The 20,148-nt window shown below is 31.7% G+C and overlaps 1 protein-coding gene across 1 annotated transcript in view; it reads left to right on the plus strand.

Moving 5' to 3' along the window:
* AGPS (alkylglycerone phosphate synthase) overlaps positions 1-20,148 on the plus strand; it is a gene marked incomplete at its 3' end in the record, with an annotated part of 102,549 nt that overhangs the window by 61,638 nt on the left and 20,763 nt on the right. The window contains exons 12-16 of the mRNA XM_084237052.1: positions 5,014-5,065; positions 7,663-7,739; positions 9,850-9,962; positions 15,978-16,047; positions 18,811-18,872. Coding sequence (XP_084093178.1) covers positions 5,014-5,065; positions 7,663-7,739; positions 9,850-9,962; positions 15,978-16,047; positions 18,811-18,872 — 374 coding nt within the window. The remainder of the gene's footprint in view (positions 1-5,013; positions 5,066-7,662; positions 7,740-9,849; positions 9,963-15,977; positions 16,048-18,810; positions 18,873-20,148) is intronic.

The following is a 20,148-nucleotide window of genomic DNA, read 5'->3' on the forward strand; positions in this document are numbered from 1 at the left end:
CTCAATTCTGAATTCTGTTTTAAATTTGTTTTGTCCTTAAGATGTTCAAATAAGTTGAAAGAAGTTAGGTTTAGGAATTACATGATAAAACTTTTAAAACTTCTTCAGATTCAGTCATCTTGCTTGGGAATAATTTGTTAACTATAGACAATGGAATTGTATTTTAAATCTTTTGTGTGTGTGTCATGTTTTTCTCCCTCTAAAGCAGAGAAACTAACCCTTGCCAACTGTTTGGTAAATGGATTCTTTCCAGTGTGATCCAACAAAATGCTCTTAACCAGGAGCTATTTAGAACAAGTAATTTCACCTTTTCTACTATGAAAAATATAAAACTATGACTAGGAGACTATTTGGCATTAACTTTTGCTTCTTCCTTTAATATAAGGGGAGGAAAATTTCATTCTTTAAAAACCAAGAAATAATTATCATTTTAAAAAGTTCTTGTTTACAGTATAGACTCCTAGCTATAAGCTAGTATGTTCATTTCAATATGACTGACCATTTATTCCAGTAGTCTTAAATATTGTATGATTTCATCTGTGGTATCAACTGTAATTTATAAGAGGAAGACGTAATTATCTGTCAGCACTGTTAAGTTTTTGTATCTAGAAATTTGCATTTAGTGTAATTCTCTTCTTTAACAGGTCCTGTTTTTTAACTTAAAAAAATTTTTTTGTGTGAGATAGTGTATTCTTAACTTTATAGCCAACATATAGTGCAATGGATATTGTGTGAGTTAAATAGACATGATTTCTGTCTCCTCACCATTTTCATATCTATATTTAAATTTTTTGTATAGCTATGTACAGGGTGTTTGGTATTGAACCATTAACTTCTGATACAGCATGGGATTCAGTAGACTATCTCCAGAGTAGTCTTCAGGCTCAGGAATTAGGTCCATTTTAGCATCTACTCAGAAAGTTTGATATACTCTTTGAAAATTTCAATTCAAAGATGATTCATTCCTTAACCAGGAACCAGAGATAGAAGACTACCATTCAGTGCTTATATTTAATAGTTTATCCTTATGAATAGTAGATATGCTGCAGACATTTAAAGCTGTTAATATTGAAATTCTTTTGCCGGAAAAACTAGTAATTAAGAGGCCTTCTTAAATAATGTTTCTCAGCTGAAGTGGCAAGTTCAGTTTTCTCTGTAATAGAAAAGAAACAGAGTTCTATAAAAACAAATTTTTCAGAAATCTTTTGATGTGTTTCTTGTAGGGACTATTTTTTGGATGAAATGATTGGGTTGAGAAATATGTTGCTTTTTAAGTTAGTACAGAGAACTCTACTGTGTAAATAAGATTAGTGAGAGTGTTTTATGTTTTTTAGGTTCATTGTCAAGTAAATTCCTAGTTGTGTAGCATAATTAAAGGGACGAAACTGCTAGAAATTTTACTAGTCAGTCGTATACCTGTGCCTCGAGGTTAACGGGATTATTTCTTCTTTGTTCAAATAAAACAAAAGTAATGATAATTTCTTTATTGGCCCATAATGAGTTTCAAGCTAAGTATAAAGTATACATAGGTACATGTTAGGTGACATGAGAAATTCTAATAAGACCACATTTATCGCAGGCAAGAAATCAGTTATTTTATTAACTCCAGTTTGAATAAGCAGTTTTTGTTTGAGCATTTCTTACATTGTCTGAATTTAGTCATTAATCCACCATTAAAATTACTTAGTAAAAATAGTCCCTCTCTGGTTAGTTCTGATCACCCACCACTAGAGGTCACTTTAACTCAAGGACCCTCTCTTCCCCTGCCCTTATCTGTGGAATACTGTTCAGCTATAGCATAATTGAATATCTTGGGGTGAATTTAGAGCTCTTGTTCTCAGAATTTGTGAAGCCCCTCACTTATAAAGAAAACCTTTTGTGTTTCTTTTAACCTACCAAATTAGTTTTATAGCGGCTGAAATACAACCTAATCATCACTATAGATAAAATAACCCATATTGAATGTTGTTACTGCTTTTTTAAAATAATGTTTTTTATTGCTTTAACATAGATTTGTTTATATTTAGACGTGTAAGATCTCTTTTTAAGACTAGCAGTAGTATTTTGTCTTTTTTTATTATAGGATCTTCTGTTTAGTTGTGGTGACTGCTTTTAATTTAAATTCCTAAGAAATTTCCTGCTTTCTATTTTTAGAATAATGCACAATGATTTACAAATCAACCATTGCCAGAGAATTATAAACCAATCTAAATGCTGTTTTTTTAATTTTGAATGCTTTACTTATGAGGGTTTATTTGTGATAATTGAAAAACTCCATTTACTGACTTTTAAATAAATAATATTATTAAAACTTGAGACTTAAAGCTGTTGATTTGATTTTATTAATTTGTAAAATGCCATTGTTGAAAGCTAGTATCAATATAAAAATTTTTTTAGCTTCTTACTCTTTTTTTTTTGATAGCATTAACCTGTTTTCTACTTTGCCTTACTGTAAAGGGGGACAGTATATGACTGACTAGTTTATGTGACTAAGCTATCAAGTTAAAATCATGTTCAATATAATAATATTGGTCATTATGTGTTGCAAATATCCTGAAGAGCCCTAAAAGCTATCTTACTGTTTTTTCCAACCCTTTAATTTGAAAATTTTAAGCATACAGAAACTAAAAGAATAGTACACTGATAACCTGTATATCTGTGTTGTATAGTCAATAATTATTATTCAAAAATTATTTAATTCAATAATTTTGTTCTGTTTTACATGTTTATGAATGTATTTTCTGAACCATTTGAAATTAAGTTGGAGGTATTAAGACACTTGACCTGTAAATACTTCAGCACATATTTCCTATAAGGAGCATTTCTTTATAACCACAATGCCATTATCACATCTAAGAAGACCAGCAGTAATTTTATTGCCATCTAATATTCTTTATAAAATCAAAGTATTCTAATTCAATACAAGATATAGATTGTAGTAGACTTTTCAAATTTAAGATTTCATCCAGTCCTGCATATTATCCTTTAGTTGTTTAGGATGTTAAATTCCACTAAAAATTTACTATAGATGTCATATACTTTTCTGATACTTGTGCTTATGCTGATTGTTTTCATTAATAACACCTGCTGTATGTGCAAGTGAAGTAGAATCTGGGTGTCAGTAGGAGATGGAATTTATAAGTCATTGGTAGGAATTTAAAGGGTTTTTTTTCTAGTAATGAGAGAATGACTGAATTTTCTCATTATTACTGGTTAGTTTAAGCTTAAACATAGAAATGTTTGTGTTATGTGATACTCTTCATTTTATGAAGAAAAGAAACTTATTCTAATCAGCCATCATGTTTTATAATGCTTATGTGCCTATTTTAAATAACAAAAATGTTTCCATAAAATTGATTTTCTTTTGTGTTTTGGAAACTGGTAACATTTTTAGAAATTAGCCCAATTTATAATGATACCTTTATCTTGATAGATTTGAAATATTTCAGATTATAGATTTTTTATTTTATAACTTATACTTTTAATAAGACCACAAAGTTGCAAATAGTTTCAATGTAATTTTTTCTCAAATATGGCTTGAAAGCTCATAGTGTATGTATGTCTGCAGATACATGCATGTGTATGTTTTAAGTGATTTTTTAGGAGACTGTTGTGTATATGAAATACTGTTCATCTCACAGTCAGGATATCTTAGTCCTAGTTCTGTCTTTACTATCTAACAGTCATCTGATCTCAAACAAGTCTTTGTCTGGTTCATGTGTCCTCATCTATAAAATGGGGATAATACCAGTTCTGCTATTGTGACAGGATTGTTTCCTATGTTAAATAATGTCATATGAAAGCAACTCAGAACCATAGAAAAATGTAGGAGAGTAAATCGGTTACTATTAATTATATTTAAATAAAAGTACTGAATACTGCTTCTTTAGATTTGGCAGTGACTTTTTAAAACAATGGTTTTGAATTATCTCACCTTTATTAAATGTCAAGGTGAGTAAATTAATTGTAGTGTTCAAAATAAGAATCTAGTCATTTTGTTGGGTGAAATAAAATATGTATTATGAGTGGTATAGAATTAAGTATTTGTTCAATTAAAAACAAATAATAACTTATAATGTGTTTTTAGTGTGTGTTAAGTTTTGTTCTCGAGTGATTTTCATAAATCTGGCTGTTGGTACGAATTTTTTTAATGATAAATGTTATTACTCAGAAGATAATTGTTCAAAAAGTTTGTGACATTCTTGGTCTGAAAATATCATCATGATAGACGTTTAACCTTTTTAAAAATTTGCTTAGAAAATAAAAGCCCCATTTAGGTTGTAGCTCATTTTAATTCTATGAAGAAATTGTAGCTAACTTAAGCCTTGCTAATGTTTGTAGTGTTAAGCATCACAAAATTAATATGAATATCTGCTTTCTATATTTTTATTTCCTTGCAGCTTTTAGGGTGTGCATACATAAATCAAGTAATCTTGGAAGATCTTAGCATTGTGGACACTGATAGTTTTCTATTTAAAAATGGATTATAAGAGGAGATGAAAATAAGGAACAAATCCTAGAGTTAATTATGAAGATATTGCAGATAATCTTTTGAAGTGCTTGGGCTAACAAAATTTCTACGTCATCTTCCTTGTTTTAAAAGTGTAAAAGATCCTGATGACACATTGTAGTTCATAATGGCATGATGCATTAAGCACTGATTTTAGTCTTTAAAATTTCTACTTCATTCTAAAATAGTGTACTTTGAAATCTAGTGGTTTTTTTTTTTTTAGGTTATTTCCACAGGTTTTTGCTAGGTATTAAGCAGATCTTTTTGCAGATTAGAACTCTGGCAACATGTATGTATTATATATATAAAATTCTCCTTTCCAAATATTTTATAGATCCCAGTCATGTTTTGTCTTCATAAAAGTATATAAAAAGTTAATATTTTTCCCTGTATATATCCATAGAAATTAAGCTCTTGATCTCAAATATAGAAAGATAAAATTCATATTCTACCCGGGTAGCTTCTTTACTATATTAAGTCTGTATCTTTTTTTTTTTGAACAGAGATGTGCTCCTGCATCTATTCGCCTCATGGACAACCAGCAGTTTCAGTTTGGTGAGTGAGGAGTGGTAATTTTAGAGTTTGCTTATTGAACTATAAAATTTGATGAAATACCAATTATGTGTGAAGAAAATACTGAGTATAGAGCTAGAAAGGCGAATGCCATGGTACCTGGAATTTCTCAGTTTAATAAAAACAGGAAGTTATGTAAATGAATGAGGGCAGGGTTATTAGAAGTGCTGAGAAAGAAGAGTGCCAATAATGAAATGGGTTTGTCTGCTTTGTTTTGCTTCAGATAGTGATGGAGAATCAAGAAAGGCTTCTTAAAGGAGTGTGATGCTTAAGCTAAATTTTAAAAGAGGAATTAAATTTGTCTGAGATGATCTCTTATTAGATCCTACAACATCTGAAAATTCCTTTTGAATCTCTATAACTTTTTTTGGCTTCTCATTACCCATTGAGGCCTTTGCTTCTTTATGTCCTGCCATAGCATCTTGATGAGGCAACTATAGAGTAACACTTAATACAGCAAGGTTTGTTAGGGACTTTGCTCTCACCACATGACTGACTGGTTGGTGTTTGTACCATATTGGTACAACAGGCATTTGACGTGCTGGCTGGATCAATCATCAAATTGGGAAAAGAGGGTGAACAAATCTTGGACAGCACATGGTGTTAAGTGCTAAGCACGTTTATAAATAGCACAATTTATCAAATATCTCCTCACATTTGTTCTTCAAGGAGATATTCCCAATTTGTAAATATTTTGTCCAAAGTCCACAAGTCATATAGGGTAAAACTGGGGTTGAACCCAATCTGATTCCAAAACCCAAGACTTTTTCTACTGTCTCAGACTACTTCTTTGAACTATAGATGTTATTTATTTGTTTTTTGTGGGACCCTCGCCGATGGCCGGGGAACGAACTGGCGCTGCAGAGGCTGCGGGCAGCCTCGCAGCCCAGCACTCAACTGCTGCGCCACCAGGGGAGGCCCTGTAGATGTTATTCAATCCTTTAAATTTATTTAATACTGCAACAACACAAAATTTACTAATCTGTCTCGCTAGTATATTTGAAAACTAGTTCTTTCATTTATTAGAAAAGATAAAATGATAAACAGTATACTTAGAATGTAATTAATTGAATAGGTAACATTAAGAATACATGAAAGATAATAAAATCTTTTAATTAATACTAATGCTTGACCCACTTAAAAGTGGGGTATCCTCATATACTATGACTTACCTGAGGAACAGGTAATTTCAATTTTGTAAGAATACACCCCCCACACACACATACAAGCACACACACGCACACACTTATAAATTTATCTCCAGTTGTCAAAAAGGATGAATTCCATTTGGAGCAACAAATAAATATTTTGATGATATGTTATTTCAAACTTTATATATGCTAGAAATGGTATCTTTTGAAATACAGAAGCAAATCTGATAGATTATAGTGAAATAAAAAATGAATCCCCAAAGTAAACCTCTTACTTTCAATTCAGGAACTCAGAAAGATTGCTAGGTTGATCTCTGTTTAATCTGCCCTTCTTTATTTTTTTATTTTTTTGCTTTGTTCAGTTTTCCCAGGATTATCTAATTCTTAGTCTGTTTAAGATTTACATATTTTATGTAACTCAGTTTCCTACTATAATCAGTAAAAATGTAATAAATATTATAGATTAATGTTGTTACTTTTAAAAAATAGATAATGGAAGAAAGATTATAGGTGATAGATAGTTCCTTCCCTGCCACAGAAGCCCTTTTTTAAATGAAAAAACTAGTTTTGCACTTTTAAAAGAAAAAAAGGACCTACACTTAAAAAAAAAAAAAAATCCCCAAATCTTAAAGTCCTTTTTCTAAAAAACAAACTTTTTATTTGGAGATAGATTTACTAGAACCTTTAAAATTCTTTATAAAACTATATGCAACTGGTATGCTACATCTTTTCTGAATTGGGTTCATAGCACTAAGACCAGATGCATGACTCAAATATAACAGTAATGGGAGTTAAATTGCTACTCTGAAAACAATGAGAAAAGAGTAAAAACACTTTCCTTCAATTAAACTCAATCCGCAGGCAAAGTTGTTAATTTAACAGACTCTGAGACACCATTTATGTTATTTTGGCAATTTTAACTCTCCGGGTGTGATTAAGGAAACAATTACTAGTTTTATGCCAAGAATTCTGGGTAAATTAAGAATTAATTAAGAAACAACCTTAAGCTCAGCATTGACTCCATATTTGATTATAGATCTGAATGGCTTTTGCATCATTAAAAAACAAAAAAAGCAAAAATCACCACCATTGGGTATGCTAAATGAAATAGAAATTAATGAAATGATTTTATCACATATAAACTATTACACTGAAAGATATCCTAAACTATGTCTAGTATTAATTACATATAGTAATTAGACTTAAAAATAAAAACCCATGAAGGGGCTTGTGAACAACAGTTTGTGACTTGAAAGAAGGGTAATAGATAGATAAATATATAAAATGCTATATATATAAATAGGGAGATTTTAAAAATTAAAATTATACTCATTTACTTTTAGAGTACTAAGTTAAAGTAGCCTTTTGATTAAAAAAAACACAAAATCTGCTATTAACTTAAAATGTGAATTTTTTTTTTCTCTCTAGGTCATGCTCTTAAACCTCAGGTTTCTTCTATTTTTACATCATTTTTGGATGGACTAAAAAAGTTTTATATTACAAAGGTAATTATTTTATAAATGCTAAAGTGTTAAATATTTAGGGTATTTTGTTTCCTGTCTTCTTCCCTTCAAATGGACCTATTATAAGTATGTTTTTCCATGTAGCTATGTATAAATCATTATTTTTTTCATGTTTGAATAAATATTATCAGTAAATCAATCATGCATTCAATTTTAGAAATTGAAATTCTTTTCCAGGTTTGAGGTTCCTAAAAGTAACACTGCATTGAACAGTTTCATGCATGTAACTTTTTTTTATAGCTTAAATATTTGCCTTTACAGTAAATATACATAAGTGAAATAGCGTGGAATTTTTAAAAAAGCTTTTGATGAATTCCTTCCCTAAAGGATTATACTAGTTTACACTACCACCAGCACTGCATGTGCCATTCTGTTGTTGTTGTATCCTTGCTATTACATGTGGGATTCCTGTTTTGTTGTTTTAAAATCATTATATCCAGGGGGAAATACTACTTTATTTTAGTTGTTGTTTCTTGAAACTCCAAAGAGACGATAACCATTTCCCTGTATTTTCTAGATGCAATTTTCATGCGAATTAGTTGGATATGATGGTTTTGTCAGGGGTGACAGTTCATGTTTTTCTTCTTGGTGCTTTGGAATGTGTCCTTTGAGTAATGGAATTATTTATCACAAAGGCACACAAAATCTCTTATTAAAAAAGGGAGTCATCTGGGTCTCACTCATAGCAGGAATCTAGAAAACTTAAATAAGGGACCAGGAAAATGAATAACTATAAGAAAGTGAAAATCAAAATCAACAAAAAACTATGAACCAGAGACACTTTTAGGGGGGCGGGGGCGGGAGGGGAGGGATTGGGGTCAGAATGGGGGGGCTGCAATTGTATGGGGAATATAACAATAAAATTTATAAAAAAAAAATAAAATATGACCTACTTTAAAAAAAAAAAAAAAGGGAGTCATCTGATAAATGTAGATAAATGTGATAAATGTAGATAAGTTTTCCAATCAGATGACTCCCTTTTTTAATAAGAGATTTTGTGTGTGTGTGTGTATAAAATTATTTTTTTTTCTTTTCCTGTGATTATTTCTAAGCTTAGAGAAGACTTCCTCTATACATATGATATAGGAATATTTTCTTTCTGACTTTTTTGTTAAATGGAAATTAAAAAAAATATTTATTCCTATTTGAATTTATTTCAATTTTGTGACATAAAATAAAGATCCAAATTAATCTTCATCTCCTGCTCCCCCAGTTGCTAGCCAGTTTCTAGCACTATAAACTAATTAATCCCTGCTTTCCTTATAATGATTTGCCATGTCTGAGACATCTTTTTATATACTTACTCAAGAAATAGACTCCATTTAATGTATCTAATTCATTTTAATGAGCTTTCGTTTTTGAAAAAGTAAATGATTTTAATTCCTGTATGTCTAGTTTACCCTCTTGTTTTCAAAATTTTCCTTGTTAAAACCATCATCTATCTACCTATTTATTATTTTAGGAAAACTCTCACCCATTTTAGGAAGTGCATCAAAAACTTTATTGCAACTAATATAAACCCATTTATTAATTTGGGCAAGCATTGACATGTTTTATAATAATTTAGTTTATGCACTCAGAAACATGTCCTTATCTTCTTTTAAGCATTTTTTCCTGATTAAGTTATATATTTGTTTTTAAGATTATTCTTAGTTATTTTATATTTTAATTTTATACTAAAATCTCCTTCAAAAATATTTAATAAGTTTTTATTGGCATGTAAAGATGCTGTTGTTTTTCACCCCCCCCATACTCTGCCTCTTTATTATGTTCTGTCATTCTGATAGGCTTATTTGATCATTTATTAAAATCATAATTATCGCAAGTCATTTTTTGTATTTTGTAAAAAGCCAGTGTTGTCATGATTGACACCATGGAATATTTTGAAATGAAGCATTTTCTATAGTTTTGTTTTATTGTAACGAATAATTGCATTAAGCATTCTTTTTTGATTGACACATAAAATTCCAAAGCTCAATTCTTAATGAGTTGCTATGTTTGAGACCAGATCAGAAGGGGAAAAAGAGCAATATGTATTTTCAGTAATTATGTTGTTGCATAACACTTATGTCTAATATATGCTTTTTTATAGTTTAAAGGATTTGATCCAAATCAGATAAGTGTTGCCACATTACTGTTTGAAGGGGACCGTGAGAAGGTCCTTCAACATGAAAAACAAGTGTACGACATTGCTGCAAAATTTGGGTATGGCGTTTAAGTTCATAATGCCAAGAGAAAATTAAACTGAAATTCTAGCATCTGTAAGCAGTTGTTAGTGTGCTCTTTTTAGTATTAAATGATAGTCAATTTAAAATCTTGTATTGGTTTATTACCAAAATTTGTAGAAATTAGATTGGTATGTTGCTTTTTGCTTTTCTGATCATATATATGATGCATTAAATGTTCCATTTGTGCTGATTTTATATTTTGTGTTTGTTTTGCTAGAGTGAAATTAGAGAGATTCATGTCATGTTTATCAATTTTTCATGATAATAGTATATGTATAAAACATGTTATTAGTGTGTTTTTAAAAGGAAATTGTGTTTAATCAAAAGTATTTGATAAATTATCTATACTCCACCCCCTGTCACTTATTGTTCTCTGCTGGTTTAAAGAAACAGAAAACATTTCACATCTATAACCAACTGAATAATGATTGGGTGGTTTCTGTCTGTCTGCTTGATGGATTATAAGATTGATGGATGAGAGCTAGAGTGAAAATGCCATTTATCAGGACTACATTTTTTTCTTTCCTTTTTAACTAAATAGACTAACTGTTTTCTGGATACCAGTTTGTACTTTTTTTTATTTCAGAACTAAAATATGGAGACATTATGCTTAATCAGTTCCTTGTAAATATTTACTTTTATTCCTTTTTTGCTATTTTTTATGAGAATATCATGTGATGTTCAACCCTTTACCTTATGATTTTCTGAATTTAGTGTTAGTGTAGTATTTGTCACAAAAGATTTAATCTTGAAATTTTTAGTATATTTTGTGCATTTTTTGAGTTTTGCATTTTCTCTCGGTTTTACTTATTTGTATCTTATTCTGAAATTAGCCAGTGGAATTTTAATTTCTTTAGTAAAATGTGAAATTCAGTAATCTTTCAATTTCCTCTTCCACACTACTTTTTTTGGAATTATTAATTTTTTAAATAATTAAAGAGTAAATATACTATAAAAATTCATTTAATGACCAAATAGCTTAAATTTCAGTTAATCTGAATTTTTGTTTTAATGTATATGTTTTCCTTTCCATACAGCATTTAGTACCATACCAGAATTTAGTAACATACTAAATAGTTGTGTGGAGCACATAAATAAATTGATTTTAAAACTTTTTTCTAAAAGTCCATATTATTCAGGAAAAATTGAGATTTAAATTAAAACTTTTTATATCTACTCCAGTCTTAAATACTAGAGTTTTAACTTTTTAAAAAATATTTTATTTTATATAATTCTTACATCATTTTTCATCTTTGTACAATGTATGCATTTTCATTTTGGTTATATTCCCCATACAATTGCATCCCCACCCCTTATTTAGAGATTTAACTTTTAAAATTCTTTAAATATTTAATATTTAATTGGGATTTTCAGAAGGACTTGTAGGAAATAGATACCGAAAATATTTGACTCACTATATATAAAATTGTTTGCTTGTTTCCATCTCATTCCTCTCAGCGCCCCACCCTGTGTCCTTTGATTCTCTCTCTCCCTGCCACTACTTTTTAAGATCTTTAATTACAATTATAATTCAGAATAGCTGGCAAATCTTTATTGGCACATATCCTGTTGACTGGGGTAGGATGATGAAAAAATGTTTCTTTGTTCTACGTCATACATAATTTTTATAAGGTATGCCCTGTCTCTTTTGGGGTATCACCATTTCTGGTTCATATTAGATGCTTTATTAAATATTTGTGGAAAGAATTAATGAAACTGAATAGTTTTTCCCTGACATCTTTAATTCTATTTCTTTAATGTCTTAATTACTATGCCAATCTAGAAACAGTGTTTTAATCTTTAAGTACTTATCAGAAACATTTGTCAGTCTTACTTGATTTGAACTGTCAGTTGTCATAAATTCTTTTTTCACATAATTCTAGTTTTGTCTTTCTCATATTGCACCATCCATTTACAACTTAAAATAAGGTAGAATCTTCTTTAAGATGAATCCAGGTCTCATTAGGTGTTGATATTAGACTCCACAACTATTCATTTGATTCCAGCTCATCTTATAGTAAGCAAAAATTGTATCCATTAATATCTATATATATCCATTAATATATATGGATATATCTATATATATCCATTAATATCTTTATATAATATCTATATATAGATATATATAGATAGCTATTCAAAGCTAGGTTATAGCATTAAATACATCTTAGTTGGGGTCTCATTTTTGTGCTGTTATTACTACTTCCTAGTTATGTTATAATGTTTCTTCATCTACTTTCATCCTGGCTCCCTTCATTTAGATGAAGAAATCTTTTGTTTTGAGCAACCTTTCTGTTATTAGCAGATGATTTAGGACTATTTGGGTTTTGTTTTTTGGTTTTTTTTGAGACTTGGAAATATCTTTTTGTGGTTTCTTAGCAGAACTGGTTTTCCCTCAGTTGTCTGCAGACACTAGTTCTTTGTTCTAATTGCTGAAAGAGTCCATAGTATTTTTATTATTTGGGATGCTACTCTGCTAACCCTTTCTCAACTCTTACACCTTCTGCATAACTGTATGCATAAAAACCTCCACTGTGGTTCTTACAAAGTTTTCATCAGTTTAGTCGATGTATTTTATTTTGAATTAGGTTTTGTTATTTTATTTTTTATTTTCTGTTCCATCCTCTGTTCCTGTTGCTTAATTAACTTTAAATTGATTGTTTTTCATGAAGTTTCCCAATATTTGGGATATTGTTATGTGTTATCTTAGGTATTTTTTTTCTCCTTGCCTTCCACCCCCATCCTAACACTGCTAAATAGCTTTGAACATACACCATCTAACAGAACGTAATAGCCAAATGTTGAATAATCATACTTAGGTGTTTTATCTGTTTGCTAGTAATGCACATGAACTTGTATAAGAGCTAAGCAGAGTAAACATTACCTGTCAACAGTCATGACAGATGTACTGACATTTAGCATAGAACTTAAGGTAATATATTATCATTATTTCTAAAGTATGTGCTTAAGTTGTTTAATGTAATTCAGCGTGAGAGTGATTAGGTTCACCAGATGGCTCTTTTATATAAAAAGATTGTTTCTCATTCCTTTTTCATTAGTCTTCCTGGTTCTTTCTCATGAAACAGCTTTAAATTTGTTTAAGAACCTTGTTAATTGATGTTTGAAATTTGTGGCAAGGAGCAGGAAGTAGGGGATGAATGTTGCTACTTTAACATGAAACATTTTGAGTTTAAATATAGTTACTTGGAGTGACTGCAAAAGTAGCAAGTTAGAAGCATTTATTTTCTCAGCCCTACTGTTGCTTACATATTATATCTCCAGGTAATTCTGACTAGAAGATAGATAGTCCTGAAAGCTAAAAAAGGGAGAAGTTCCACAAAAGCTAAATTTGCATGGAAACCAATGATTCAGAAAGGGCAAATCTAGAAAGACTTTAGTGTGGACATCCAAATTCTTTCTGTTTTAGGTAAGAAAATGTATTATTAGCATTTGTCCAAATTGAACAGATCTCCCCACTCCCCATCTCTCTGACAGATGTTAGAATAGGGTCTAAGGAAAAATTGCTTGACCTGAGACTGGAGAGTAGGGCTTTTTATCATCCTGATATGAGAAACAGGGCTACCTATTACTTCAGCAAATATGTACTTAGCTGCACCTTTTCAAAAATTTGCTAGCCTTTTACACCCTTTCCTAGTCTTTCACTCTCCTTTTTTTTCCTACCACTGAAGCATTTCTATTTCCTAGATCAGTAGTATTTTTTCTCTCTTGTATTCAGTTTCCAAACATATGAACAGAACATGTCTATCTGAGGTATAAACTCAGCTGTTTTTCTCCAGGCACTTGCCATAGCAATTTTCTAATTTCCCTTTTGTTCTAGAACTTTACTTGACGCCCTGCTTCCAAACTCAAATCATACTCATCCAATCCAGAATTATCTTTTTTTTTGTTACTTTGCTCTCTCAACTATTTGACCTGTTTTATCTTCTTTATTTATTAATATTCTAGTAATATAAACAACCTCTTCAGTTTCATTGTACCCAGTTCTCAAGTAGTTCTAGACTAGAGCTGCACCTATCAAATTTTCACCACTCCTTTTGATGCCACTAGTTTGTACATATCCAGCTATAATGATAAGTCAGGAAATCTGAGTTATCCTACATATACTAGCCTAAAATTGTCATTCAGTATTTGCATACAACAAGGCTAAATCTGCACTGTATTATTTATTTACTGCCAAATCTAAGCAAACTTAAGAGGAAGGAAGGATTTTAACTCTAAGGTGTTAACTGAAGTCATGAAAGAAATGATTCTTCCTAAAGAATCTCAAATAACAGGCTCAAGGCCTGAATCTTAGATGATATCTTGGTTAAAGTCTTAGCATTCTGAGAGTGAGAATGTGAAGGTAGGGTATTAAGAAGAAATGTGAAAAGATAGGTATAAAAGTTAATTATCATTCGTGATGCCCCCCCCTTCCCAAAACAAGCACCAAAAGAAAGTATATTTTTGTTTTATCTGGTCTTTTTTTTTTTTTTTTAAAGGTTTATTTATACAAGCACTGGGTACAGTCAGAAGCGCAGGAGGGTGAAAGAATTCACCAGAGCCAGAGCAGAGAGCAGAATAGGCAGATTGACGAAATACACAGCTGAGGGGAGCGAGCAGTGGGCACAGCAGGAGAGGTCTGCACGCCATGTGGGACCCTCGCCCGGCTGGCCGGGCATTGAACTGGTGCTGCAGAGGCTGCTGGCAGCTTCGCAACCCAGCACTCAACCGCTGCGCCACCGGGGAGTCTTATTGAGGGGATTTTAGTGGGTACATTGAGTATTTGGACCAAGTTTTGTTTAGATGACTAATAATAATTAAAATATAATTTCTGGGGCTTCCCAGGTGGCATAGGGGTTAAATCTCAGTGCTACCACCTTGAAGGCCCATCACAACGACCTGAATTTGATCCCTGGCCAAAGAGCTAACCCACACAGGGCAGCTGACCTCTCCTAACTCACCCACTGCCCCCCTTAGCAGTGTCTTTCAGTAAATCTACCTGTTCTGCTCCTCACTCTATCTCTGGTGAATCCTCTCGCCCCTGCACCTCTGGCCTACATCCAATTCTTCTACGCATGCACGCATAAATAAATAAAATAAAATTTAATTTCTGCCTAATAACTGAAAAAAAATATTTTTTACTGAAGAGTAGTGGAAATCAGTAATCACTCATAGTCCTTTAAAATAAGAATGACTCTCACAAACTGGAGTGCTTGTGCTGAATTATATGTTGTATGGGATTAATTCTAACTAGATTACCAAATGCAGTTTCTATGGATAAAATTACTTTCAAGTTGAAATGTGCTCATAGTAGTAGCACCTTGCCTGTTGGTCTTGCACTTAACCTTTATGTTGCTTCACAAACTGTAATACTTCTGTGTAAGTACGTTTTGTTCTTTCATTAAGTTGTAAGTTCCATGAAGTAAACAGCCATGCCTAATGCTCCAAATTATTTGTGCTCAAATAGTCAAACAACTGCTTGGTACTTGGAAGTGATTCCTTGCATATCTTTTTATATTAATATAATTATAATAATATAAATGGATAAATAAAAATATATCTATGAGTATATCTTATCAAATAAAATGAATATTAAATAAGAGTATATCTATAAAGTAAAAGTATTTTGTTAAAATGTGAAAATTACTTAAACTTGTTTAAGCTTATTTTTCATGATTAATTCTGTTCTTTTGACAACATGGTGGTAGTAATTAAGGTCCTATGAGTCAGTTTTCATAGTTTGGTGGATAAAAGTTTGAAACTAAGGGCCAAACTGAAATATTAAAAGTGTTTTCAGATTTCTACTATACAAGCTTATATTATTGCTAGGACTTGGATAAATTTATAATCTGAGATTAAAATAAAAGTGAGATGCAATGTAATATATGTTACTCTGTAAAGCAATTATCTTGAGGTAGCATATCAATTTCTTTAGTTTTACATATTTTTAATAGTTCATTTGAAAAATATTAAAAATTTTCTTTATATACAGTGGATTGGCAGCTGGAGAAGATAATGGACAGAGAGGTTATTTACTGACCTATGTCATTGCATACATTCGAGTAAGTTATCTCACACTTTGGTCTATGTTGCAAACAATCCTTTTTGCACATGAGTGAATAAAATAATGTTCTTAAATTTTAAGCTACTATAAGCTAATACATCACTTTGTGTGAATCCAGGATTAGGTACAATTCTTCAGAAACCAGCTAAACCTTTCACATATGCTTTTCAAAAATTTAAAGTTTATATTCTCTGTCTGGAAGTTGAATATACCATTCCTAACATTATTTGGTTAGAATCAAGCTGTCTTATTTAGTAAACATTCCTCACTTGATCCATAATCTGTTTCAAAGATAAAAATCTTTTTTATCTTTAGAAGTTGGTATTTACCTTGATTCAGCCAGTTATTGGTTCACTGGAGATAATTTGTGTATATTTGAGCATTAAATTTTTTTCCAGTTATAGATTTTCTATTTGTAAGAAACTGTACTAGTTATCTGGACTAATAAAGTAAAAAAAGTATTTTGTTAAAATGTTTGTGAAAATTACTTAAACTTGTTTAAGCTTATTTCTCATGATTAATTCTGTTCTTTTGACAACATAGTAGTAGTAGTTAAGGTCCTATGAATCCGTTTTCATAGTTTAATGGATAAAAGACTCTGGTATATTTATTGATATGGAAATTTGTTCTGTTTTGGTTTTTTACTTTGACTATAACCAGCTCAAGTGTTTTAATTGCTTTCTGCCATTGGGGTCACTTTTTTTAAAAGAACTCTGCTTGTTTAATATTATAATTAGTATTATAAGTTTCAAGGCCTTTACTTTTAAAGCTTATTTCTTAGGTAGTCTATTGAGAATTTGACTTCCCCAAATATTAAATCCTCTAATATTTCATTTGGAAATTGTTCTGAGGGAAATACTTTTATAAAATATTATATAAAATTTGCTTTTACTTTTTTATTTTTTTAAGATTTATTAATTTGTTTATTTATACAAGAACTGGGGTACAGGTCAGATGCGCGGGAGGGTGAGAGGATTCGCCAGAGACAGAGTGGGGAACAGAATAGGCAGACTGACGAAATACACTGCTGAGGGGAGCAGCGGGCGTGTCAGGAGAGGTCTGCTGTGCCATGTGGGACCCTTGCCTGCTGGCCGCGATCAAAACCGCGCTGTAGAGGCTGTGGACAGCTTCACAGTGTGGCACTCAACTGCCTGCACCACCAGTGGGCCCCAAATTTGCTTTTACTTCTCTAGAAAAGCTTGAATTATGTTCTCATTTAAAAAATGTCTTCATCCTAGGTAAGATCTAAATTTTGGTTTACAGTGAATTTGTAACATGTAGATCTTTCATCCTCATAAGGTCTTTCTTCCCTCTTAAAGTTTTTTTTCCCCATGCTGATAAGGAAAAAATACTTTATTGCATTTGTGCTGGATTAGAAATTATAATTAAAAGATTTACAGATCCATGAAAAGTAATAGGTGATTTTAGGCCTCCAATAATGTCACTTATCCCTATTTTCTCCCATAGTAAACATTTTGGGTATATATAAGATTTGTTTGTTAGGCTTTTTTTTTTTTTTTTTTTTTGAGGCTATGTGAGATTTGAAAAATGAAAATGAGTACAGCATGGAGAGTTTATAGTAGTTTTTTACTAATGAATGTTAAAACTAAATCAAAAGCAAATTAGAGATTGGAGGAGGAGATTGTTTTATCTTATTTTTCATTTTTCCAGTGCTTAATACCATTCTTACCAAATACATGTGTACTGAATAATTAAATTCCTATAGAAAAACAGACATTTTACTTCAGTTATTTGAGAATTTTTCTTGCTATCAGTAGTGGAATTTAAGTTTCTTTCCTATCTACACTTTGGTAGCTTGTGAATTGTTTTTTCCAGTTTTGCTATTAAAACAGAATTGTGAGGGCCTCCCCTGGTGGCGCAGCAGTTGAACGTGGGCTGCAAAGCTGCCCACAGCCTCTGCAGCACCGGTTCCATCCCCTGCCACTGGTGAGGGTCTCACATGGCGCGACAGACCTCCTGTCTCACCCGCTGCTTCCCTCAGCAGTGTATTTCGTCAGTCTGCCTGTTCTCTTCCCCACTCTGGCTCTGGTGAATTCTCTCACCTTCCCGCGCTTCTGACTGTACCCAGTGCTTGTGTGAATAAATAAATAAATCTTTAAAAAAAAAAACAAAACCAGAATTGTAAAATAGAATAAAGAAATTAGTATTATAAGTTACTTATAAAGATGTTGTACCTTGTTTGTGATAAAATATATTTTTCTGCTTGTTTGATTCCTTCTAGATGTACTATAGAGAGGCACTGTGTTTTCTAAATTTCTTTTCAAAGAAAAGTTGATTTTAAGAAAGGAAGATACCTTCTTCCTCTAGTTCTTCAGACCTGCTTGCTCTGTTGATCCTGATGGCCAATTTTTATTATTGTTTAATTTGCTATTTTAGGTTACTAGAAATCTGTTGTTGGTATTCTCTAGATGTACATAGACTGTTCTTAGATAGAGACTCCATTTATTGGGGAAATGTTTGAGTTTCTATTGTGTGTCAGGCACTGTCTGGTGCTAAAGGTACAGAGGAGAGTAAGACAGACAGGTTTCTTATCCTCTGTGAGGTTTTGTTGCACTCTTGGGACACCTTTCCAGTGCACTTATGAGATGAATAGTAAAGACCCTTGGAGGTTAGTTAGAAAAACATGATGCTAGCATAAGAATTACATGAAATACTAACAGTGAACATGAAATACCGACAATATTATTGATTTTTCTGCATGTGTTCTAATTTCTTGATTTTTATGTGTGTGTCTTAACAGGACTTGGGCTTGGAATACTATATATTAGGAGAATCTTTTGAGACTTCTGTTCCTTGGGACAGGTAAAATGTACTGGAATACCTTGTATATACTTACCTGCTTGTTAGATTCACTGACAATATCTTATTACGTAGAATTGCATATGTAGGGTTTTTTCCTTGGAAAATAATTTCTCCAGCTGAAGTTTTTAATAAGTAAATTTAAAGGGAAGCAATAATATTCCTTACTTAGTATTTACTTGTTACTCATTTAACAACTTGCTTTTTCTTTCAAACCTTTAGCTGGTTAGAAATGGTGTTTGGCAACAGCCCATGGGATCAGGGTCTTCAGCCCTCATATGGTATTAGATTATTGGTCTTCTTTTAAAAATTACTTATTTTCTTTCATCATTGTTAATTTTTAGACAGTATTTGATTTCTCCTCTCAGGTGTAGTCCCCATAGTTCTCCCATCACCATTGTACCTTATGCTTTCCTCCCCTGTTTTAGCCCCTCTCCCTCCCACTCCCCTGTTGTGTCTCTCAGATCTGTGGTCAGCTTGCAAGATTTGTCTTTTTTCTGATCCTTTGTTCACTTTCTTTATATTTCACATGTAAGCAAAACCATCCAATATTTATCTTTTCCTTCAAACTTATTTCACTTAGGATTGTCCCTTTCAACTCCGTCTGTTTTGCCACAAATGAAATGAGTTTATCTTTTTTGATCACAGAGTAGTATTGCATTGTGTATATATACTGCATCTTCTTGATCCATCCGTCTGTTTTGGGGCCTTTAGGTTGTTTCCATATTTTGGCTATTATAAATAGTGCTGCAATAAAGATTAGAATACAAGTTTCCTTTTGAATTAGTGTTTTTGTGTCCTTTGGCTAGATTCCTAGTAGTAGAATCACTGATGATATGGTAGATACATTTTTAGTGTTTTGAGGAACCTCCGACTGCTTTCCATAATGGCTGGACCAGTTTACATTCCCAGCAGCAGTATAAGAGGGTTCCATTTTCACTACATCCTTGCCAGCATTTGTTGTTTATAGTTTTTTTAATGTGTATTGTCACAGTTGTGAGATGGCATCTCATTGTGGTTTTGATTTGCATTTCCCTGATAATAAGTGACGAAATTTTTTTCATAGGCCTTTTTGGCCTTTTCATACATAAGTCTTTTAAGGAATTATGGTCTCACTAGTTTCTGTGTATTCCTTAGTCGCCCTGGCAACAGTAGTTGTACCTGTTAAGTGCTTAATGAATATTCTGCAGAGTTGTCTGAATGAACTCTAAAGTGGTTCAAGAATATAGTATATAAAATAGTTGTCTGTAAACTCCAAGTCATAGATTTTTAAAGACCC

The sequence above is a fragment of the Talpa europaea genome, assembly GCF_964194135.1.
Source record: "Talpa europaea genome assembly, chromosome: 1".
Classification (NCBI taxonomy): Eukaryota; Metazoa; Chordata; class Mammalia; order Eulipotyphla; family Talpidae; genus Talpa; species Talpa europaea.